Source organism: Macaca fascicularis, chromosome 2, assembly GCF_037993035.2.
Source record: "Macaca fascicularis isolate 582-1 chromosome 2, T2T-MFA8v1.1".
In the NCBI taxonomy this organism is placed as follows: Eukaryota; Metazoa; Chordata; class Mammalia; order Primates; family Cercopithecidae; genus Macaca; species Macaca fascicularis.
In genome coordinates this window covers 107,835,500-107,859,505 of record NC_088376.1, presented here as the reverse complement: position 1 = coordinate 107,859,505, position 24,006 = coordinate 107,835,500, and the positions used below count along the sequence as shown (strand labels likewise).

Below are 24,006 nucleotides of genomic sequence, written 5' to 3'. Positions count from 1 at the left end.
CAACTCACTTTGGGAGTAATTTTGTCAAACCTCCTTAATGATAAGACAACACCAAGTTTCTGGATTCTTTCCTCTCTCTTTCAGATGCCAGTATGGACAGAATAGCTTATGATGCTTATCCCCACCCACCACTTCCGAGACATTGAGCGGAAACCAGAATACCTCCAACCGGAGAAGTGTGTCCCACCCCCCTACCCTGGTCCTGTGGGAACCATGTGGTTTATCCGTGACGGCTGTGGCATCGCCTGTGCCATCGTTACCTGGTTTCTGGTCCTCTATGCAGAGTTTGTGGTCCTCTTTGTCATGCTGATTCCATCTCGAGACTACGTGTATAGCATCATCAACGGAATTGTGTTCAACCTGCTGGCCTTCTTGGCCCTGGCCTCCCACTGCCGGGCCATGCTGACGGACCCCGTGAGTATGTCTGGGCTTGTTTTGACCAGCCCACACTCTCCTCCTCTGGCTCTGGCATGGCCATAGCCTGCATGCTCCCCCGGACCTTGGGAATTTGGAGAATAGGAGCGCCAGGGGAGGGTGAGGAAGTAGACCTCTGCCTTGTTCAGAGTTCTGTGGAATTCTGACTGGGGAAGAGGGGTCAACACCTGTACCACAGCCCATCTGTCTTGGTTAAATTATACTATAAGTACATGGATATATGCATTCATTGGGCCTGCTGTGGGAGGGGTTTGGTCTAGGGGAAACCTGCCTCTGGTTAAAAAGACACAGATAATCTTGAAGACTGGGACCAGATGATCAGAGCAGAAAGCATGCTGGAGGGTTGGGTCAGGATGGGGCTTCCCAGTGAAGACACTGCTGGAGCTAGGTGGACTTCAAATTAAAGCCACATCCAATTCCAGGAACCTGCACGGAAATGGCCTTCACTTTGCTTGGGCGAGGTGCGTCTTTTCCTGAAAAGCTGGACAAGCCTGTTTCAGGCCGCAGCAAGTGCCTCTTGGTGAATATCTGTGGGTAAAGCAGTAGTGTTCTGCTCAATGACTTAGCTGAATATACCAAGCTGCGCACGTGGCTATTGAATGTTTGTGCACCCTGGTATTAAACCCTCTGTTCTGTTCCTTTTTTGTATGGGAAAAGCAAGAGAATACATTATTTGATAAAGACCTTCTGTGGCTTGTTTCAGTACGTGGGACGTGTGTGTTTAAATTAAGAGAGGGAAAGCACTGCTACTAGACACTGACCATACAGATTTTGTTTCTGTGAGCCCCAGGGACAGTGAGGTAGTGATGATAATGATGGGCCTGAGCTAGTTCTTGTCTCAAAGGGCTCCATTTCCTGCCGGTTCAGGTGGTGGATTATTATTAATCCATCCCAAAGGAAAGCAGCTTTCCCAACTCAATTACATGTCAGCCACTAGTCCAGACAGCATCTCTGTTCATGCGCATGCCTTAGGAGACCAAACACACTGGCAGGCAGGGGCCTGTTGGCCTAGTATTTAGCACTGCATGCGGGACAGCCATCACCTGAGGGAAACCATGTATATGGGTATAATCCTAAGTGTCCCCAAACACAAGGATATGAAAGAGTTTTCCCAGCAGCATCTATATGGTCATGCTGAAAATAAGTTAAGGATTTATTCAGAAATGTTTATGATACCATTGCTATTGGGGATGCAGAAGTAAAAGACATTGCTTCTCTCAGTTCATAGTTTACTGTCTACCAAGCCCCAGATACTGTTCTTACCCTCAAGATGCCCTCTGTCTAGAAAAGACAGGTGACGATAAACCTGTGTGATGAAGGTTGTGGCAGAAAGAAACATGGATTGCTGTGGGAGAACAAGGGTGGGGAGATTAATCAATCTATAGAGGTGACTGCTTGGAGGAAGCAATGCCAAACCAGCTCTTGTCCAAGCAGTGGACATTGAGGACAGGAAGGCAGGCAGAGGGAGCCGCTTGCAGAGACATAGGAATGCAGGAGCGTGGCTCCTCTAGGCACCAGGAGTGGTGGGAACTTAGGAAGAGAATGAATTTAGGTTGGTGACGTGGGTGAGGTACCTAAGGAGGAGGATAGGAGTTGGATGATGAGGGGCAGTTTAGGGCCCCTAAGGATTTTCAGCACATTTTAAACAAAACTGTCATTTTACAAGTCTCACTCTGGCAGTAGTGAGGAGGAGTGGCACTGGTGTGGGAATAAAATGAATGGCCATGTTTCCTGAGTGCCCGTTCTGTGAGAGATTGCTTTCTGAGCAATGGCTACAGTTATGAGCAAGACAGATGCAAATTCCTGCCCTTGTGAAGCTCACTTTGTAGTGACGGGGTCAGGTAGTAAGGACATGATTGAACAGGGTATTTTGGAAAGTGATAAGTGCTTTAAAGACAATAAGACAAAGTGACCAGGATGATGTACTGTTGACTCTCTGGGGCAAAGGGGGACTACTTTAGATCGAGGTGGTCTAAGGCGCCATCTCTGAGGTGGTGCCTTTTGAGCTAACCTGAATGACACAGGGTTACAAGCCAGGCAAACGAAGATCCAAGGGTAGAGAAAAGAGTAGATTCAAAGGCCCAGAGACAGAAACATGCTCAGCACATCTGAGAAATAGGACTAGGACTGGGGTGATCAAAACATGGTAGCTGGGGGTAAGAGTGATAGAAGAGGTGAAGAGGGCCTCAGAGGCCAGATTGTGCAGGGCCTGGTAGGCCTCTTGAGAACTTTGGATTTTATTCTAAGTGCAGTCAGCAGCCTTCAGAGAGACAGGGTGTGATCTGATTTGCATTGTGCTTGCAATGGAGATTCAAGGTGTTACAAGTAGAAGCAGGGGGACTAGAGGTATTGCAGTGGTCCGGGCAAGACATGGTGGTGGCTCGGACCAAAGTAAGAGCAGTGAAACCAGAGAGAAGCTGTTGGATTTGGAGTCTGTTTTAAGCTACTAGTTTTCAAGCCTGCCTGTACCATCTCTTGGAGAGCTGTTTAAACGTACTGATGGCTGGGCCCCACCCCCAGGGACTACTATAATTGGTCTGAGGGCAGGGCCCTGGGTATTCAAATGCTTTAGAGCTGCCACATTTCCCTCACATTTCCCTCTCAGGCCAGGCCTGAGAATGCGGTTCAGAACTGACAGAATGGAGAGAGATTGGAGGGTGTAACTTCCATAGTCTTAGCTAGAGCATCTTGGGGAGCACTGGTGCCCGTTATTGATTTTGGAGGAGAAATCAAGACTTATGTTCTAGTCAGACTGCCACTATATTATGTGCAAGTGGAGATGCTAGATGGGCGGTAGATAGTCTGGAGCTGATGGAGAATCAGGGTTGGAGAGAGTGTGTGTGAAGGTCTTTGGTTTCTGGAAGGCATGTGAAAACAAGGAACTGGATGTTAGGCAGTGAGAGGGGAGGCTTCTGCCCTGGCATTCCTGCTGCCCTCACATACATGGGTTCTTTACCCACCGCACTGAAGCGTGCAGCCTCTCCAGAGACCTTGGCCAGCTGGCCCTTGCAGTGGATGCAGGAGAGCATGATTTTCACTGTGGTGTGTTGCCAGCTTCCAATCCCAAAGCAGTGAGAGGCACAGACTGTATCCTAAACAACAGTTAGCTTCCCAGAGGTATTTTGCTGGTAGTCCCAAAGAAAACTGGCCCCCAAAATGAAGAATTTGTCAAATATCTACCATTAGTAAGGGAAGCAACTGAAAGCATGTTCTACAGATGTGCCTTGTTTTAGGGTCTTCATGCTACCATCTGCCTCTCCCCATCCCCAGCACATGATATCTCATGTGCTCATATCTCATCTAAAACCCAGTACGCAAAACAGAGAAGTGGGGCTGCAGAAGTAGGAGCTCCTAAGGCGCTGTTGGGACACCCTAGGATTCCAAGGAGCAGAGTTGGAAGCCTAGGTCATATAAGCAGATAAGTTAGGCGTTCCTTATTAATATTGCAAAGGAGTCTTTTTTTAGAAAGTGGTCACTGCAGAGTTCTAAGGAGTTCCCTAATGGGATTATAATGTTTTATATCTCAAGAATTCATGTTGCACATACTTTTTCAGAACAGTTTATATCCAAAGGTTATAAGCAATGTATGCATTGTGTATCACTTTGGTTTGTTATCATTACTAGTTTAAAATATATATATATATATAATATATATATAATTTTATATATATATATTTAAAAAAACACCTTATGTTCTCCCTCAAACAGTAACTTTACCGCTTTCAGCTTTGAAACAATTATTCCAAGTGTAACATCTGAACAATTGCAACCACCACAGCCTTCTGGACCATTTATCAGTGATTTACTCCAATGTAGCAGTAGATAGGTCCACATAGAGCTTGAAAAGAAAAGGGAAGTGGGAAATGACTCACAAATGTGTAAACAGCCCCCTTGGAAGTGAGATAGCCATTTGAGAAATAGGGCAAAAGGGACAGGTCTTTAAACAGAGGAAAGAGGACAAATGGACAGAGAAGCAGGGCAGGCGCCTCACTTGGCAGGCAGGCTGGCCTGGAGGCGGCATGGGTGTGGGCAGGAGCACAAGTCAGGCTGACGTTTGGTCTCCTGACACCTTCTCCTTGCCCACTCTGAGGTTGCGTAATGTCATCATAGGAGCTTTCTGTGTTCTGGAAACATTTCAGACGTTTAGAAGGCTAGAATGACTCCACGTGCCCTGCAGAGGCAGCCTCTTGAAGACAAACTGGACTCAGAAACCCTTACCTTAGTACCCCCTCTCTCTTTTCCTCATTTCTCGGTTTCACCACCTTTTCTTTTCCAAATTCCTCATTCTGTGAGCTCCCTTAGGAGTCCTGAGGGGCTTCCTTATTTCTGAGACAATGTCTGTCTCCCAGAAGATGCTTAAACCTGACAGATGGAGATTGTTTCTTTTTGTCCCGGCTGCCAGGAAGCTCAAAGCCAAGTGTTACACAATCACAGTGATTGTATAAACCCTTATGATCAGCATATTTTTGCCCCTTCTTTTTTGGATCTTATCATTTATTAACTTCATAAATTATTTCAAATCAGATTTGAGAAAAGGAGGAATATACAGTCATGCGTCACTTAATGATGGGGATAAGTTCTGAGAAATGCATTGTTAGGCAATTTGATCATTGTGCAAACATCATAGACTGTACTTACACAAACCTAGATGGTACAGCCTGCTGCACACCTACGCTGTATCGAATAGCCTCTTGTTCCTAGGCTACAAACCCATGCAACGTGTTCCTGTACTGAATACTGACTGTGGGCAACTGTAACACAATAATATTTGTATATCTAAACATAGAAATGGTACAGTAAAAACATGGTATTATAATCTTGAGGGACTTGTTGTTGACTGAAACATCATGGTGTGCATGACTGGATTTATAGTCAATTTAACCACATTATTAAGGAAAAGAAAATTTGTCTGTCTGCCTGCTCCCCTACCCCAACCCCTCTTGAATCCTACTCTGTGAACACCTTGCTATAAACAGACCTCCATGACTATCTCAGACCACTACTGGCCACTGATTTTCATTTCAGCTGCCAAAAGTCATTGAGTGGAAATATTGGGGCTCACTTCAAACGTGCAATTGGTATTCCCTTCTGGAGTCTTTTTTGGCAGCCTTACAGAGCATGTGCTGTATTCAGAGCCCAGGTGGCAAGTATTTCCTGGAAGGGTAGCATGGCAGCATGATGTATGTGGGAACATAGAGGAGGAATAGCAGGCCAGGTGCTCGCTGCAGCCAGAGAAGGGCCTTGCCCATCTTGCCTAGAGGTATTGGCACATTCACTGCATCAGGTTAGGGGACTTGCCTGAGGGTCCATTGGAGTATCGTGCTGCATTCTCCCTCATGCCAGGCAACTTCTCACCCCTGCCCCTGAGCAACTTATAAATCCCAACAGGAAAAGCTTTCTGGCTCCAGAGATAGGAAAGCAGCCCATTTGGGGACCAACTAGCTACCTTTTACTTTTCTGTGGAGGAGACACATGGCCAGTGATGCGGGCCTGGGTTGGTTACCATGCTCCTGGGAGAGCTGTTAGAGGGAGTTTTTACCCAGACTGGTGGGTGTGCATGGGCTTTGATCCCATGGCCCTGAAACAATTTAAGCAGGTTTTCATTCTTATAGCTTGAAATGGATGGAATGTTGAGTCCTTGAAAGTATTGGCATTTCTTTAGAACCTGTCTCCACTACTTTCCATTGTTTCTTTTTATATTATCATATTATCCTAGATACTTATTGAAACAGCCTTAGTATCCTAGGCCTGTTTCAATCTTAATACTAGTGTGCTGAGGTAGTTGTTGGTGGTAGAATGATATTGTGACATCAGGCAATTTTAAAAAAGTCTTTTCCAAGTCACTTAACAGAAATACCTGGTAATGATATGTTTGTCTTCTGATAGTGACATAGGTTCTAGACTTGGATTGCCTGAGTCAGAACCCTACTTCTCCCACTTACTAGCTGTGTTACCTTGGGAAGATGCTTGACTTCCCTGCCTTAGTTACCTCATGTATAAAATGGGGAATACCATAGTCTCTACCTCAAAGGTTTATTGTCAGAAGTAACTAACAAAATACAGTTTTGTCACAAAGCATTTGGAACTATGCCTGGCCTATAAGTGCTCGATAAATGTATCATCATTCAGCTTGAGTTTATTGAATACATTCTTCGTGCCAGGCCCTAAGCAGTTTGCTGAGCTACAAGTTGACAGACATCTTGTCCTCCAGGAGTGTCCTGTCATGTAGGAGAGAGGGTGTGTAATTAAATGATGTGTGCTGTACTATACATACAAGCTGTGGTAGCACAAAGGCTAAGTAATGGGTTCTGCCTTGGGTGTGGCCTGGGGCCATGAGGAAGTAGCAAAGAAGGTGATCCCTGGGTGCATTTTAATTTGGGTGCTAGAAGCAAGGAGGTGCCTGGCAAGTTGGAGCGGGTGATGGTTGAGTTGGTGCTAAAATGGAGCCCCTGAGGGTAGAAAGGAAAACTTAGAGAGAATGTTGCCTTTGGGAAACTCCAAATAGACCACAGGGAGGGACGGTCTATGGAGAGAGGTGGCACTGGATTGGTAGTCCAGGGCTGAGATATGGTGGCCTCATGAGCCCTGCCCAGGAGCTTGCACTCTGGACCATGGTACCTAGGGAGCCAGTGAAGGTTTTAGGCCAGGGGAATAATGTGATCACATTTCCATTTAAGAAAGTTTACTCTGGAAATTAGTGGGGAGAAAGGATAGAAGTGGGCTGCAGGATTTGAGGGAGAGACTAGAGGCAGGAAGACCTGGGTGATGCTCTAATAGTCTGGGGCAGGTGATGATGGGCTGAACTAAGGCATGATGGTGGCATGGAGGGGAGAGCATGGGATTCAAGGCACAGTCTGAGGCAGAATTAACCTGGTGGAGTGAATGGGGTGTGGGGAAGAGGATTAGAGGAACTGGTGGTGACTACTGGATTTCTACCCCAGGTGACAAGGTACATGGATATGCCATGGGCCAGTAAAGGGAGACTTGAGGGAACAGTTTGGGGAGGAAGCAGCAGGTTCCATTTTAGCTGTACATAGTGCCTTTGGGACAGCCAAATAGAGACATCTACAGATTCAAGAGGTCTGAGTTGGAACTTTTGATTGGAGCATCATCACTGAGTGATGATGGAAGTAGGGTTAAAGATTGTTCAGGAGAGAGTGCAGAACGAGCAGGGAAGGAAGGAGTCTTGGGTTGAAACCCTGAACCCTGAGGAACACCAGTAGCCTAGATGGGCGGGATTCCAAGAGGAGGGGAGAGGCACAGCCCCACAGACAGGGAGGAGGACAGTGAGGAGAACCCAAGGAAGACGAGGGCTAAGAATTGACTTTTGGATTTGGCCACAGTGAGTTGCTCAGTGACCTGGTGGGAACAGGTCCCTGGTATGGAGGGGACAGGTACACTGAAGAGTAAGGGAGAGGTCAGCAGAGACATCAAGTGCACAAGGCTTCAAGCAGCTTAGCTATGAAGGGGCAGGGAGAGCTCAGAGCCTGCTAAGAACACAAGGAGAAAGCTTGGAGGTAATGATATGGGGTCCCTGAGGGCCAGGATTGACTTGAGCCTCATCTTCCAAGGCAGTGGGTACCCATGAGTCCAGGGACAGTGAGGCAGTGAGATGATGAATATGAGAAGGATTTAACCCTAGCAGCCTCAATTTTCTCCAAAATAGAAAAGGAAGTAGGCAGGGGTCAAGGAAGGTACTAGAAGTTTGGGCTACCTACTAAGGGGAATAGCTGATGGAGGCACATCACACCCTACCCCACCCCTAAATACACACAGGTGCACATATAAGTACCATTATGTTCCTTCTGCACTGAAAGCTCAGAGCTCTGTGCAGAGAATGTGGAAGGAGTTCTGCCATGCCTAGAGCAGAAAAGCTTTAACAGCTTCTACACACTTATTTTAAACCAGATTTAAATTGGTTGCACTGTGGGGCCAAATATATATTTTGGAAGCTATATGATCTGCTTTTTATGGGCCTATAGATTTGTAAAAGTGTTTTTACCTTAGTACGAAGAGAAAAGACTTTAAGAATATGTTTCAGAATGTTGGTAGTGCTTGTCTTGGGTGATAAAATCAGAGTGAATTTTTCCTGTTCTGTTTTTTTCATCTGTATTTTCTTTCTTAAAACTATGAACAAGTATTACTTTGGAAATGAGGGAGATAAAGTCAGTGCATTTTGACCTGCTAGGCTTGCAGCAATGTGGAAGCTTCAAGACATCCCTGTGGAGTGTGTAAGAATGTGGGGTGGGGGATAAGCGTTTCTCAGTAATGCAAGCATGACAGCAGTGACAAAAATGTCTCAGGCCTTCCAACCCCCTGCCTTCTGTCCAGGATTGTAAAGAACAAAGTTCCTTACAATGAAGTAATTGTTATTAGTTCTGAAATTTGTGGAGATGAGCCCAGAAGAGCTTAATACACATTTTAAAAAAGAATGAAACAAAAAGTTGCCTGAGGCAGAGACTGGAAAGTGTACGCATCAGACTCCTCAGTCTCGGGTGCTGGCCCAGCTGCTCTCTGGCTCTGAGAGATGGGCTCAGGTGGTTGGATGGGTGGGGCCCTCCTGGATGGAGATAGGCCTTTTGGGAGATTTATGCAAATGGAGTCACATTGTGGGGCACATGTTTGGAAAGGCTGAGCTGCTGAATGATGTCTGTACTCATGGTCTGGAATTACAAGCTATAATGAGAATACCAAACGAGAGCTCTGATTGCCTTTTATGGGTTAGAGGTTTCCTCTTGCAGTCTTTTATACAGGGTCCCCTGGGGCTTACAGTACATTCCGGTGGCTGGGACCTTCTTAAAAACTGGGACTAAACGAAGAAACCACCTGGGCCATAATTTAGGAAAACTCAAGCCTCGTTGCTTCATCTCCTTGGGGGAAAGCATGTCCCTTTGCACTTTTTCTCTTATACACATAACAATAGTAACTTCTAGTTTTGGTTTTCTGGTTTTAGTATCCACAAAAAGTCACACAGTTGCCCAAACTCAATTACTTTTTACATGAAAGAGAAAGCAGCTAGGGGCAATGGCTCACACCCCTGTAATCCCAACACTTCAGAAGGCCAAGGCAGGAGGATCGCTTGAGTCCAGGAGTTCAAGACCAGCCTGGGCAACATAGTGAGACCCTGTCTCTAAAAAAAATTTTTTTAATTAGCTGGACATGGTGGCTCATGCCAGTAGTTCCAGCTACTTGGGAGGCTGAGGTGGGAGGATCACCTGAGCCTGGAAGGTCAGAGCTGCAGTGAGCCAAGATCATGCCACTGCACTCCAGCCTGGACAACAGAGCAAGACCCTGTTTCAAAAAAAAAAAGAAAAGAGAACGAAAAATAAGGCCTTTTGGGCTTGAGACCCTGTCCTCTGCCTGCACCAGTGCCCTTCCCAGGCCCTCTTGGAAATCCACTCATGCCGTGTGGTCTGGGCTCTGCCTGGCCTTCATGAAACCTTCCAGACCCTGGCGCCTCACCAGTGCCTCACTGGTGGCCCGTTGGATGTTTCAAGGTGAGACAATAATGACATTTTGGTTACAAGCCTCAGGAAAGTTGATCATATTCCTACTTTGGATGGCTCCTCCTTAAGGTTGTTTTTGTTTTTGTTTTTGTTTTTGCTTGTTTTTAATGGATTATTTCCTTTTTGCAAAAGCCACATGTTTCTAATAGAACATTTAATAAATATAGTCAAGAAAATTAAAAGTACCTGTGATCCTTCTACATAGGGTCTCACTGTGTTGCCCAGGCTGTTCTCAAACGCTTGGCCTCAAGTTATCCTCCCACCTTGGCCTCCCAAGTAGCTAGGATTACAAACATGTACCACCACACATTTTTTTTCTTTTTTCTTATTCATATGTATGTATGTATATATATAATCTGTTATAGATGTTTCCTGTGTCAATAGTTGTGTATTTTTATGGCATTTTTAATGTCCAAAACTATACCATGTGGTCCTTGCCCTCCAAAATGCGTTTACTTTTAAACTTTCTGTCATAGGCTTTTCTGACATCTGACTACATTGTGCAGACCAGATTTTTTTTCTACTTTTTTTAACTTAAAAAAATAGTAATGAAACACTTTAGAGAGTTGAAAGAGTATAAAGGACCTCATCTCCACCCCACTCTCAGTCTGAGCCTACAGCACTGAGGTGCGCTTGCATGTGGACAAGTGGTCCTTCGGGCTTTCTCATCGCCTCCTTGTCTCCTGCTCCTTGTGAGCCTTTGGCTCCTCATCCTCAGTGGGGAAGCGTGTCATTGCTCTGAATGACAGGTCAGCCAAGTGCTGCCCATCTCAGGAGTGAATAGGTCCTCATGAGGCAGGAGAAGTAGAGGCCTAGCAGGGGAAGGGCTGGGACCCAGGAAAGAGCCACGTGAAGAGCAGAGACGACAGGAGATCTGTAGGCCCACCTCTGGGTCTGTACTTGAACTGATTTTCCTCCCAGGTGCCCCTCCCCTGCTTGGTATCCACCAGGATCATCCTGGCCTTCCTAGGATCCCCTCTCTCAGTCCTGCCTCTCCTTAGCTCCTGATGCATTGGTGGCCATGCCTTTCACTAGGTGCTCAGCCTCAGCAGCCTCACTGCGTCTGCACCTGTCCACCCACCAGCTGTTTGAGGCCTGGGCTCCCATCGCTTCTTTGTACTTCCCACAGTGTTCGGCGTGGTGTAGACCTTCAGGAGAGAGTTGTTGGTTGATTTATCTCTGCAGTTTTCTTAGCTGGAATCTTAATCCACTGTAAGTCAATTTCTTAGTAAAAGACAGAACCACAGCTCCCTTGCATTTCCAGCACTTAAAGATTTTTCCATTTCTTCAGTGGCTCTTCCCTTCCCAGAATTCTTTTATAGGAAAGGTTCTGACACCCAGTCTTCATCGCTTCTACCCTGGGAACCCCTCATTTGGCCTGTTATAATCCATCAGTCCCACTCTGGGGAAACCAGGGGTGCTCTATCTGAATTTGCCCACCTCACTCTGGGCCCATGCAGGATGTGGGGACAGTCCTAGTTTCTGTTCTTCTGATGTTGCACTGACTTCCCTGATTGTGGTATCTCATGGGTGCCCACTGAGGAGTGGAGCTTTCTGTGAAGTAGACCTGACACAGGGGCCATGGCAGGAAGAGTGAGGGCCCCAGTCCAATGCCATAGCTGTGACTTGACCTTGTGTCAGGTGTGGTTCTTGTTTGGGAGCTCGGCCAAGCAGGCAGAGTTCCCAGGATGGCACATCCTTGGCTCCCTGCCGCCTCTAATTCTTTCACCCCTTTGCTGGAAGCTGCTGGATCTTTTACCTTTCACTTTGTGTTCATACTGTGTACCAGGCCAGGGCATCTGGTGCTGATCAAGGTAGACCCAAGCATGGAGTTGCTGATCTAGCACAGTAGCTCTCAGCCCTGGCTATAGAGTAGAAGACTCTGCTGGGGAGTGTAAAAAATGCAGATGTCTGGGCCATACCCCCTGGTCATTTATTTTTATAGTAGTGCTGCATTAGAGTCTAGGCATCTGTATTTTTTTTAAAGCTGCAGCACTGGTGCCAACACCAGACCCAGAAAACAGTACCATATACTGAGCACTGTATCTGTGGCAATATAATCTGAGCCCTTTCTGCAAGTTGTCTGTGTCTAGTTTAACCTTCTCAGTAATGCTGGGAATTAGATAAGATGAGTCCTGCCTCAATGATTAGGAAACTAAGGCATAGACAGGCCCACCTGTCAGTGGGCATACCACTCACAAATGTAGAGCTCAGATTTAAAGCAAAGCCAGAGGACTTCCAAGCCAGCTCTAACCCCTTGTGCTATGCTACTGGCTGATCTTCTCTCTTACTTCTTGGACCGATATTCCCAGCCACCTTCCTGGGTGTCCCTCAGGCACTTCAGACTCAGCATACCCTAACTGAACTGGTCAGCTCTTCTCAGAACTTCCTTCTGCCCTCTTAATGGCTTTAGCACGCCACCACTTACCAGCTGCTAAAAATGGAAACCTTACTGGGGCTCATCTCCTCCCTTTTCTTTACCCTCTCCACCACCCAATAACAAGTTGGTTCCCTACCATCATCTGTAGATTCAGATCTCAGAATTTCTTCTCTACTTCTCCCCCTCCATCCTCGTAATTCAGTTTTTCCTTACTGGACCATCAACAGTAACCTCCTATGTGGTGTCTGGAATTTTCATCTCTCCCTCTTCTTATCTGATCCACATAACACAGGCAACTGAGGTCTCTTCCTGAAGCACCATTGTTACCTGATGGCTCTAGGCTACCTATAAAGAAAAACCCCACCCCATCCTGGCATTCAGCGCACCACATGAGCTGGCCCTGGCCCATCGGTCCGGCCTCCCTGCTGACGCTGCGTACGCATGGCTCGGCACACTGATATTCTCCCTATCTCCCAGATATGCCATGCTCACCCTCGCCTCTTTGCCTTTACTCATGCCCTTCTCTGCTGGAATCCCTTTTCTCCCACAGGTCTACCTAACAAGCCTCTGTACGTTCCTCGAGACAACCCTTGAACATCAGTACTTAAAACTCCTCTGATTCCCCTGGTTAATTAGCTGCTGGCTCCTCTGTGCTCCCTCAACACAAATATCTTCCACAGCACGTAACCCCTTTTACTAGAATCATTTGTCAGCCTCCAAAACACTATAAGCCTCGGAAGCAGAGACCTCATTTGATTCCTATGTCCATAACAGTGAGCGTGAGTGCGCAGGGCTCAGTACCAAGCAGGCTCTTGGTGAAGGTTGGTTATTAGGACCCTACTTAGGCCTGTGCACTGCCTGCTTTCCTTCTGTTTGGATGGGTGCACAGCCAGAGCAGAATCTTACGGCATTTTGGCTCTGCCATTGGCTCTAAAGAGCACTAAGTATTCACAAGCATACTCCACAGATGGAAGACCAAATCAGAGAGCAGCTCTGGCCAGACAGCAAGTCAAATACCTGAGGGCAGCGGCTCCCAGTTGCTTGTGAATTCACTAAGAACCAAATATAGATTACCAATTATTCATAACAATACCACTGGTAAAAGTAAAATAAAACTTAATCCCAGCAAACAACGCATTAAAATGTGAAGCTGCAAATTTTGATCTTGGGAAACTGTTAGACATGATGCTCACCAATGAAACTTAGAAAGGGAGAAGCTGTTATCAGGAAATTTAATATAGACCAAAAAATAGTTAGTGAGCCAAATCCTCACTGTTACATAGGAGAGAATGGATTCAATGAAAATAATTTCAGTAAAATGAAAATATAAAGTAATCAGGAACAATGTCACTGTTTAGTGTAGAAAATTAATCAAAGAATTGGCCGGGTGCGGTGGCTTGTGCCTGTAATCCCAGCACTTTGGGAGGCCGAGGCAGGCAGATCACAGGGTCAGGAGATTGAGACCATCCTGACCAACGTGGTGAAACCCCATCTCTACTAAAAATACAAAAAATTATCTGGGCGTGGTGGCTGGCGCCTGTAATCCCAGGTACTCGAGAGGCTGAGGCAGGAGAATCGCTTGAACCCGGGAGGCGGAGGTTGCAGTAAGCCGAGATCACACCACTGCACTCCAACCTGGGTGACAGAACAAGACTCTGTCTCAAAAAAAAAAGAAAAAGAAAAAGAAAGGAAGAAAAGAAATCAAAGAATCAATGTGGCCTAATGGCATTTCCTCAGAAAAATTTTTGGTCAATAAATATTCCTTAATGTTGGCATAATTCTGAACACAGAGTCCACATGTTGTTGGTATCAAAGTGTCCTGTCCATGTGTGTGTGTGTGGTTGCTGCTTTCAAATAATTATCCCCACTGTAGAATGTTAGAGCTGATAGAACCCCCAGCCCAACCCTGATACCTTTCATCTTTCCTACAGGGGGCAGTGCCCAAAGGAAATGCCACTAAAGAATTCATCGAGAGTTTACAGTTGAAGCCCGGGCAGGTGGTGTACAAGTGTCCCAAATGCTGCAGCATCAAGCCCGACCGAGCCCACCACTGCAGGTACACTCACTGGGGCTCACCTCCTCTCTTCTCCCACTGTCCTGCCTCCCTCCATCCCCGCCAATGCGTGCCTCCTGGAGTAGCACACACTTCCCCAACAGAAGCCAAGTCAGCATCAGGATTCCAAATGTCCCCTGCTCTGGGCAGAGAGTGATCATTGTGAATCTCCTTCCTGGTCCCTGTGAGCCCTCTAGATTGCAAAGAGCATTTGGTTTGGGCTCAGGACACCTGTCCCGGGACTTGACATAGGACCTGGGCAGGGCCTTTGTTTTTATATACGTAAAATATATGTAAAATGGAGGGGATTCCTGCTTTTCCTACCTCACAGCTTTATTGCAAGGGTACCATGAGAAAAAGCTTTAGAAAATCATTCTGTGAATGTCTGGGACTTAAAATAAAGGGATTGTCCTTAAATGAAGGCTTTCTTTTAAAATTTCTGAAGGTTATGATAGTTGCAGAATTCAACCAAAAAAGAAAGCCATTTCCCCATCTTACATGTAGTCAGTTTTCTCTTTTTGTTTTCAGGTTTCTTTATTAAGTTTTTCTGATGAGAAGACATCTAGCCAGAAGTTGTACTTTATTGGCCGGGCACAGTGACTCACACCTGTAATCCCAGCACTTTGGGAGGCCAAGGCAAGAGGATCACTGGAGCCTAGGAGTTCAAGACCAGCCTGGGCAACAAAGCGAGACTCTGTCTCTACAAAAAAATTTAAAAATTAGGCCAGGCGCAGTGACTCACACCTGTATTCCCAGCACTTTAGGAGGCTGAGGCGGGCGGATCACCTGAGGTCAGGAGTTCGAGACCAGCCTGACCAACATGGAGAAACCCCGTCTCTACTAAAAATACAAAATTAGCTGGGGGTGGTGGCACATGCCTATAATCCCAGCTACTCAGGAGGCTGAGGCAGGAGAATCGCTTGAACCTGGGAGGCGGAGGTTGCGGTGAACTGAGATCGTGCCACTGCACTCCAGCCTGGGCAACAAGAGTGAAACTCCATTTCAAAAAAAAAAATTTTTTTTTTTAATTAGCTGGGTGTGGTGGCACACGCCTGCAGTCCCAGCTGCTCAGGAGGCTGAGGGCAGAAGATCCCTTCAGTCCAGGAGCCCAAGGCTGCAGTGAGCCAAGGTTGCACCACTGCACTCCAGCCTATGCGACAAAGTAAGACCCTGTCTCAAAAAATTTTTATTTGTTTATTTATTTTGAGACTAGGTCTCACTCTATCATGCAGGCTCATAGCTCACTGCAGCCTCAGACTCCTGGGCTCAAGCAGTCCTCCCACCTCAGCCTCCAGAGCAGCTGGGACTACAGGCATGCACCACCACACCCAGCTAATTTTTTTTAATTTCTTATAGAGACACAGTCTCACTTTGTTGCCTAGGCTGGTCTCAAACTCCTGGGCTCAAGTGATCCTCCCAACTCAGCCTCCCAAAGTGTTGGGATTACAGGTGTGAGCCACCTCAACTGGCATACAAGGAAACTTTAAATGCTAAATTACAGAAATACAAAAATATCACTTGGTCCCCTTTTCAGAGGGTACGTGTTTGGGTGGAGAGGGGTTATAGAGGAATGAATCTACTCCAGGTGTTGGACGTCATCCTTGCAGGCTGAGCCTGTGGAGACATCTGGGTGTGTGAGAGATTTGAAGGGCAATTTCTGCCTGGCCTTGCTGCCTGTCTTTCAGACGAGAGTGGCCAGTCTCCAGCACTCAGATTCCAAAGTCAGCTCCCCAGTACCTGTGTGCTGTGCCTGCGGCACCTCGGCCTGCCCTGCCGCAGCGTCAGTCATCTATTTTCACCTTCCTAGTCACCCCTGGAAATCGGCATTGCTGCAGGGATGGCCTCCCCAGATAAAGAAATTAAGGTTCAAAGGGGTTAAGTGAGTGCTCCAAGGTCACACAGCAGTGAGCACTAGAGACAGGTTTGGGTCCCGGCAGTTCTGGCTGCAAGTCCAGACAGGGCTCTTTCCATAGGAACTCCAGTCTGGGGATGACACATGTAACTTTATGTAGTTGTACATATGTTTTTCTGTCTGAGACAGAGAGATCCGCAAACCTCCTCAACTGGTTGCCGCCTGCTTGAGGGCAAGGGCTGAGGAGCCCGGGCAGGGGCCTGTGGTGATTGCTAGCTCCTCCAGGGTTTCTGTCTGTGGGTCAGCTTGCTTCTGAGATCTAATTCAAGGCTTGCCTCCTGAGCCTGAGATAGAGGCTTCAGTTTGGTCTTTTCTTGCCACTCTTGGGCTCAGGAGCCAGCTGTTTTCTAACCATCACTCAGATTTTTTTTTTAAAAAGAAAAGCTCAGCTTGCTTATGTGGTTTCTCAGGATAGCCCAGTGTGGTGGAGCAGACTCCTTGGCCTTGAAGTTGGAGTGGTTGGTGTTGGAAGTTCAGCTGTGTCACTTGCTACACTGTGGACCTTTAGCCAGGTGCTACATCTTTCTGAGCCTTAGCCTTCTCCTCTGTAAAAAGGGTTGTTTCTTTGTAGTTTGTTGTGGGGATTAAGTATGAGTAACTGTGTGAGTCACCTACCTCAACAAGTGTAAGCTATTGCTAATAGAAGAATGTGTATGGAGTTAGGGATGTGCTGGGTTTATAAAGGCCGGACCGGAACGGGGAGGTGTTAACTTTGTATTATAGAAAAGAACTTTTGGGTGACCACAGTGATTCTTTTCTCTCCTCTCCCTGAGCCCTCAGCTGCTACCACCGCCTGGCATTTTCCTCACCGCCTCCTCCTTGCCTCTGCCCAGGATGATCCAAGGGAGGTATTCTTGTGTGCTAGTAAACAAATCAGCTTGGGCAAAGCAAGAGCTGCTGATTCAGATGAACTAAAGTGAGGATGCCTGTAGAGTTGCCTGTTCCTGCCTCAGAAATGCGTGCTGACAACTGCTCCTTTGTGATGGTGCGTGGTGGCCCAGGCCATCTGGGACCCACAATTTTGGATAAGCAGAATCCCCAGCACTCCAGACAGACTGGGTTTGTTTACAGTCCTTGAGCCCAGAGGCTGCCTGCCTGGTTAGAGAAAGTTGATGTCGACCTTGCCCACTCAGGCGAAGGTGCAGCATGTGTGCACACATGTTTGCCCCCAGCATTTTAGAATTTAAGACCGTCTCCATTCCCTTGTCTCTGGTGGATACCACAGATACACCCAGACCTTGTGCCTGTAGGTATTTCCTTCCAGCCCTATGGTATGTGGGTGGATCTTTCCCTCCTAGGAGAAGCACTCTGAAACCCCATGCTCTTTCATCCTGGTGTCAAATCTCCTGTTCAGCGGGACCATGGAAGCATGTGGAAACTCTGTGGGAGGAGCCATGTATGCTAATGTGGATGGCCATGGCATTTGGCTTATGCTTTCAAGCTTGTCCAACCCGTGGTCTGTGTGCCACTTGCAGCCCAGGCTGGCTTTGAATGTGGTCCAACACAAATTTGTAGACTTTATTAAACATTAGGAGACGTATGCACAGACTTTTTTTTAGCTCATCAGCTATTGTTAGTGTTAGTGTATCTTATGTGTGGCCCAGGGAAGACAAAAGATTAGACACCCTGCTAGGTTCTTCTGCATGAGGAGGGAGAGACCTCTGACTTTGTCAGCCCCCCGCCTCCACACCCCAGACACCCACCCTGAGGCTGAGACAGTCCTGGGATGCTTGGAGCCCCTGACAGATTTTTGTTGTTTTATCTTTCTCATGGTTATGATTACTGAGAAAATTTATATAGCACTAGTATTGTTTTTAAAGCATTTTGCATACATTTTTGGTGCTCACAATGACCCTGAGAGATCAGAGTGATTCTGCTGAGGCTGATTGGAGAACCTAAGTTTCTTTGACCAGAGCTCAAAGTGAGGACCTGCTTTCAGATCCCCTGTTCTTTCCACTCCACTGCACTGTCTTTCCCAAAATCGTTTCTGAGCTGGAGCCAGGATGTGGTGTAGGTGTCTTTTTTGCTTATAATTTTAGTCATAGCCAATGGGGGGTAAAATGAAAACCTGTGTGTGACGCCATGGCTCACTTAGTACCTTCTTGCTGTTTTCTTTTTATTTTCCCTGCATGAGCATCCCAGTCTGATGTAATTGAATTCATTTCCCAGGCCTGCTCTTTCCTGTCTGTGGTGTCAGAGACTTCATTCAGCTGACCCTTGCTAATGGGGGCCCTGGGCTTGGCTCTGAGCTTATAGAGGTGGATTAGACCTGACCCTGGGTCTAGGAGCCTCCCACCCAAGCAGGGCAGGCACACTTCTCCACCATGATACAGTTTGGTAAGTGCTGGTATAGGGAGAGACAGAATCCCCATGGGATGTGGCTATGTTTCCGTGTTGAACCATCACCCAGGATGAGCAAGAGAGCCTCAGCCAGCTCCTTTGGAGATGAATGCCAAGTAAGAGCCCTCATACCTCCCTGGAGAGGAAACACATAAGCCCCAGAGAAACTGACTGCCTATGAGCCAGTGAGCTTGGTGGATTCTAGCAAGCTTTGGGGCCTGAAAAAATGGTAGGAAACCTGGAGGAAGGGGAGAAGGGAAACATCTGCCCTCTTCTACAGTGATGACATAGAAACATAGGAGAAGCCTAGGCCGGGCGCAGTGGCTCACGCCTGTAATCCCAACACTTTGGGAGGCCGAGGCGGGCGGATCACAAGGTCAGGAGATTGAGACCACGGTGAAACCCCGTCTCTACTAAAAAATACAAAAAATTAGCCGGGCGCGGTTGTGGGCGCCTGTAGTCCCAGCTACTCGGGAGGCTGAGGCAGGAGAATGGCGGGAACCCGGGAGGCGGAGCTTGCAGTGAGCCGAGATCACGCCACTGCACTCCAGCCTGGGCGACAGAGCGAGACTCCGTCTCAAAAAAAAAAAAAAAAAGAAAAAAAGAAACACAGGAGAAGCCTGGGAAACCTGGAAGGCCAGGGCGCAAATACCTCCAATTAGGGTATTTGGTCTGTTCTGTGATTGTTATTGCACACTTGGTCCCTGTGCCATGGGAGCTCACCAGTTTACAGTGTCTCATCCACAGGACTCTGGAATTCGTGCCAGAAAGGAATGCCAGGAGAGGACTGTGAACAAGAAGGACCCTTAGAGGATAGGGTAGATTTTGCCAAGTGGAAAGAATGAAGAAAGGGCCTCAGGCATTGAGGCCATCCACAGCCAAAACGGGGAAGATGGCTGAGCGAGTGTGTGGAAGAGGCTCTCAGTCTGTGAACTATGAGCCTTCCTTGGCCTTGTGTTTGGGCTGCCCTGCTATGCCTAGGGAGGGAACACTGCTGAGCCCCCTGCCCATGTGCATGCAGTGGGGGCCGGGAAAAGGGCTGGCTCTGAGGTGATTGATTCCCTGTGGGGAGTCAGGAGTTGCAGGGGGAGGCCCACATTTTTTCTTCTTCCTCATGACGGATGGTGCCTGAGGTGAAGCAGGGCAGGGTGTGGTATGCCCTTCACTGCCCTTCAGTATCTGCCTCTGGTCCCTGTCCGTGGCTGCTCCAGGCTCCAGCCCCAGCACCCTTCAGGCCTCTGTGAGCAGCTCAGCCTCTGAGCAGTGCCTCCAGCCACCGTGGGATGGGCCTCACCCCACCCAGTCTGCACACCACCTGGCCCAAGAAGGGTAGTGTGGGTTTGGCATTTCATATCTTTGAAAACAGGAAACTCAGGGACCGGCCTTTTAAACCAACACTTGTGGCCCTCGGCAGGCTGTACTCACTCTCCCTGTTCCCTGAGGTGTGTATCTTTCTAATTTGGAAGCCCAGTGAGACTCAGCCCATTGAGAAACCCAGCTTCCTGGTATTCACGCCTTGTCTCCAGAGAGGCTGGGAGGAGAGGGAAGAATAGCTTTGCTGTAGGAGCTTGTTTAAACTCTTTGGCAGCTTTCAGAGGATGTACAGCCACTTGGCACCTCTCTGCCGCTGAGCCAACACTGTATCAAGAGCACCCACTCGAAAACCTTTTAAAAATAAGTGGAGATGAAAGAGAAACTGCTCAGGAGCCAGGAGCAGAGAGGTGGTTACCCTCAGGAGTTTGTTCCCCAGATGGGGAGGGGATTAAGAAACCCAGAGGTACTGGTCTCTGGAAGAACATGCCAGAAACAGGCTCTATGGAGGGAGCATGGCACCTGGTGCCTGAGGCCTACGATGCAGGGAGTACTCACTCGGCACTGTTTACTTATCTGCACTTTTAAAATTGTGTACTGGGAACAGGCGTTACCAATTTAAAAATATATATATACACTTAGATATATATTCATGTGTATTTTTTAAATTGGTAACAGAGAGAGAGAGAGAAACAGAGTGGCTAATGGACTTGCTGGTACTTAGCTTGCTCTTTGTTACCCCCATGTCCCTTTTGTGTCTCCTTTTCTTATCTTGCCCTCCTGGTCCCCAGGGAAATTGTGGAACCAGGCCAGCATCTCCGAGATAGGCCCATTCTCAACATGCCTGTGTTAGTGAGGCCCTTTGAAGTTGTGGAAAAGAGCAAGGGTGGAGACCAGTATGAATCCACACATCGTCTGAGCCAGGCACAATATCTGTCTCATGTATTCCTTATAATAAACTTATTTTGTACAGAAGGGAAACTGGAGGCTCCAAGTTAGCCAGTTTGACCAGGGTAGCTCAGCGGACTCAGGTCTGCATTGCCACCAAAGTTCACGTAAGGCTTTGAACGCACACATCTCCTCCTTGGGCTGCGAGTGAGCACCGTGGTGGAGGACTCCTCCGGAGTGGTCTTTACTTCCAGGTTCTGGAATCCAGGGGACAGCACATCTCCAGCCCAGCAGAGCTTCTCCTGTACTTTCCCTGTCCTGCCAGCTGGTCAGCAAGAGCTTAGCCAGCACTGCGGTGTGAGTGTGATCCAGCAATGCCCAATGCCCAGCCCTTCCTCCAGCGTCCACCTGCCATTGCCCACTCTGCACTTTTTCAAGAACCCAAAGTAAAGTTAGTTACGGAAGCTAGTGAAAAGGAAAGCTGGTGTGAACTAAGGAACTTTTTTTATTTTTATTTATTTTTATTTCTAGTTGTCAAATATCCTTTATTGAAATGTCTTCCTTTGTGCTTCTAAGTAGCTGGGCACTCCACCGCACCACTGTTGATGTCATCTGTGATGTCATGAGGGTGGTGGCCATCAGCTTGGCAGCCCACAGACTGGGCAGTCCCCAGAATCCCTTTAATGGTTCCAGAGAGTTGTCTGGCTAAAGGTCGGTGCCGCATCTGTAGAGCAATGTTGACAATCTCATCAAAGGTGGTATTTCCGGCCGGGCACGGTGGCTCACACCTATGAGCCCGCCCAGCACTTTGGGAGGCCGAGGCGGGTGGATCACTTGAGGTGAGGAATTAAAGACTAGTCTGGCCAACATGGTGAAATCCTGTCTCTACTGAAAATACGAAAATTAGCCTAGCTTGGTGGCACATGCCTGTAGTCCCATCTACTTGGGAGGCTGAGGCAGGAGAATCGCTTGAACCTGGGAGTTGGAGCTTGCAGTGAGCCGAGATCACACCATTGCACTCCAGCCTGGGCAACAGAGCGAGACTCTGTCTCCAAAAAAGAAAAGTGGTATTTCCGCTGTGTTTAACGTTTTTCTGTTTCTCTCTGTCTTGCGGCGGTTCCTTGAGGGCTTTAATGATCAGGGCAGAGGCAGAAGGTACCATGTCAATCTGGGCCTTTCTGTTCTGAATGATCAGTTTCACTGTAAGCCTCTGACCCTTCCAGTCACTAGTTGCTTTGGCAATGTCATCACCAACCTTTTTTGGGGACAGACTTGGTCGAGGGGGGCGCGATCTTGGGGGCCCACACAGGATGGCACTGACTTCACTCCTGGTGTACCTCAGCTATACAACTTTGATCTCATTGAGGTCGAACTTCAGTGGCATGGTAGAGGCAGCTGGTGTTGGATGAACCCAGATTTGGGACAACCGAAGAAGGTTGCACCTTAGCCGCCTCCGAGCTGAAAGCCAAGAGCTTTAAAAAAGAAAAAAAAAATTGTTATTAGACACAGAGTCTCACTGTGTTGCCTAGGCTGGTCTCAAACTCCTGGGCTCAAGCAATCCTCCCACCTTGGCCTCCCTAAGTGCTGGGATTATAGGCATGAGCCACCATGCCCAGCAGAACTAAGGAACTTTTTTTTTTTTTGGAGACAGGGTCTTGCTCTGTCACCCAGGCTGGGGTGCAGTGGCACAATCACAGCTTACTGCAACCTTCTGTCCCCACCCTGGGCTCAAGCGATTCTCCCACCTCAGCCACCCGAGTAGCTGGGACCACAGGTGCACACTACCACACTCGACTAATTTTTTGTATTTTTGTTAGAGACTGGGTCTCGTCATGTTGCCCAGGCTGTCTTGAACTCCTGAGCTCAAGTAATCTGCCTGCCTCGGCCTCCCAGAGTGCTAGGATTACAGGCGTGAGCCACCACACCTGGCCTTGAACTAAGGACCTTTTAGAAAGGAAATATAATTGTATTATTTCAAAGCTTTGTTTATAGCATTTCAACCTGTTTTGAATAAATAGTGTCCCCAAGATAATAAAAAGGAGACCAGAATTCATTAAAATAATGAATTGAAAAAAAATTGTCAATGAGCACATCTTTTGGCTGGTGACCTAAAGAAAGAAACAGGCAAAATTAATCGAGAGAGTTTATTTGGGCCAACGTTGAGGACTGCAGCCTGAAACATACTTCCAAGTTGCCTTTGTTCAAGCAGGTTTTGGGGAGGTTTTTTAGCTTTTATTTTAGGTTCGGGGGTACATGTGAATGTTTGTTACGTAGATAAACTCATGTGATGGGGGTTTGTTTTACATATTATTTCATCACCCAGGTATTAAGCCCAGTACCCAATAGTTATCTTTTCTGGCCCTCTCTCTCCTACCCTCCACCTTCAGGTAGACCCTAGTGTCTATTGTTCCCTTCTTTGTGGCCACATAGTATTCCATGGTGTATATGTACCCCATCTCTGGCCACTCTGTCATCAGTTAGGTTGATGGGCATTTAGGTTGATTCCGTGTCTTTGCTATTGTGAATAGTGCTGCAGTGAACGTTTGCATGCATGTGTCTTTATGGTAGAAGGATTTCTATTCCGCTGGGTATGTATCTAGTAATGGGATTGCTGGGTTGAACGGTAGTTCTGCTTTTAGCTCTTTGAGAAATTGCCACACTGATTTCCACAGTGGTTGAACGAGTTTACACTCCCACGAACAGTGTGTCAGTGTTCCCTTGGATCCGCACCCTCGCCAGCATCTGTTGCTTTTTGACTTTTTAATAGTAGCCATTCTGACTGGTGTGAGATGGTATCTCATTGTGATTTTGATTTGCACTTCTCTGATGATCAGTGATACTGAGCTTTTTCTTCATATGCTTGTTGGCCACATGTATGTCTTCTTTTGAAAAGTGTCTGTTCATGTCCTTTGCCTACGTTTTAGTGGGATTGGTTTTCTCTTGTAAATTTGTTTAATTTCCTTATAGTTGCTAGATAATTAGACTTTTGTCAGATACATAGTTTGCAAATATTTCCTCCCATTCTGTAGGTTGTCTGTTTACTCTGTTGATAGTTTCTGTTGCTGTGCAGAAGCTCCTTAGCTTAATTAGATCTCATTTGTTAATTTTTGCTTTTGTTGTGATTGCTTTTGGTGTCTTTGTCATGAAATCTTAGCCCATTCCTATGTCCAGGATGGTATTG

General features: G+C 47.2%; 1 protein-coding gene across 15 annotated transcripts in view; it reads left to right on the top strand.

Annotated features, from left to right (window-relative positions):
- The window catches only part of ZDHHC3 (zDHHC palmitoyltransferase 3), a 60,240-nt gene that overhangs the window by 15,685 nt on the left and 20,549 nt on the right, over nucleotides 1-24,006 (top strand). For 6 of the 15 annotated variants that reach the window (XM_045386377.2, XM_045386374.2, XM_074031905.1 and 3 more), the window contains exons 2-4: nucleotides 85-418; nucleotides 858-955; nucleotides 14,253-14,377. In XM_045386377.2, coding sequence (XP_045242312.1) covers nucleotides 109-418; nucleotides 858-955; nucleotides 14,253-14,377 — 533 coding nt within the window. In that variant the 5' untranslated portion in view covers nucleotides 85-108. The remainder of the gene's footprint in view (nucleotides 1-84; nucleotides 419-857; nucleotides 956-14,252; nucleotides 14,378-24,006) is intronic. The other 9 variants (XM_045386382.2, XM_045386379.2, XM_074031906.1 and 6 more) reach the window with 3 other exon arrangements.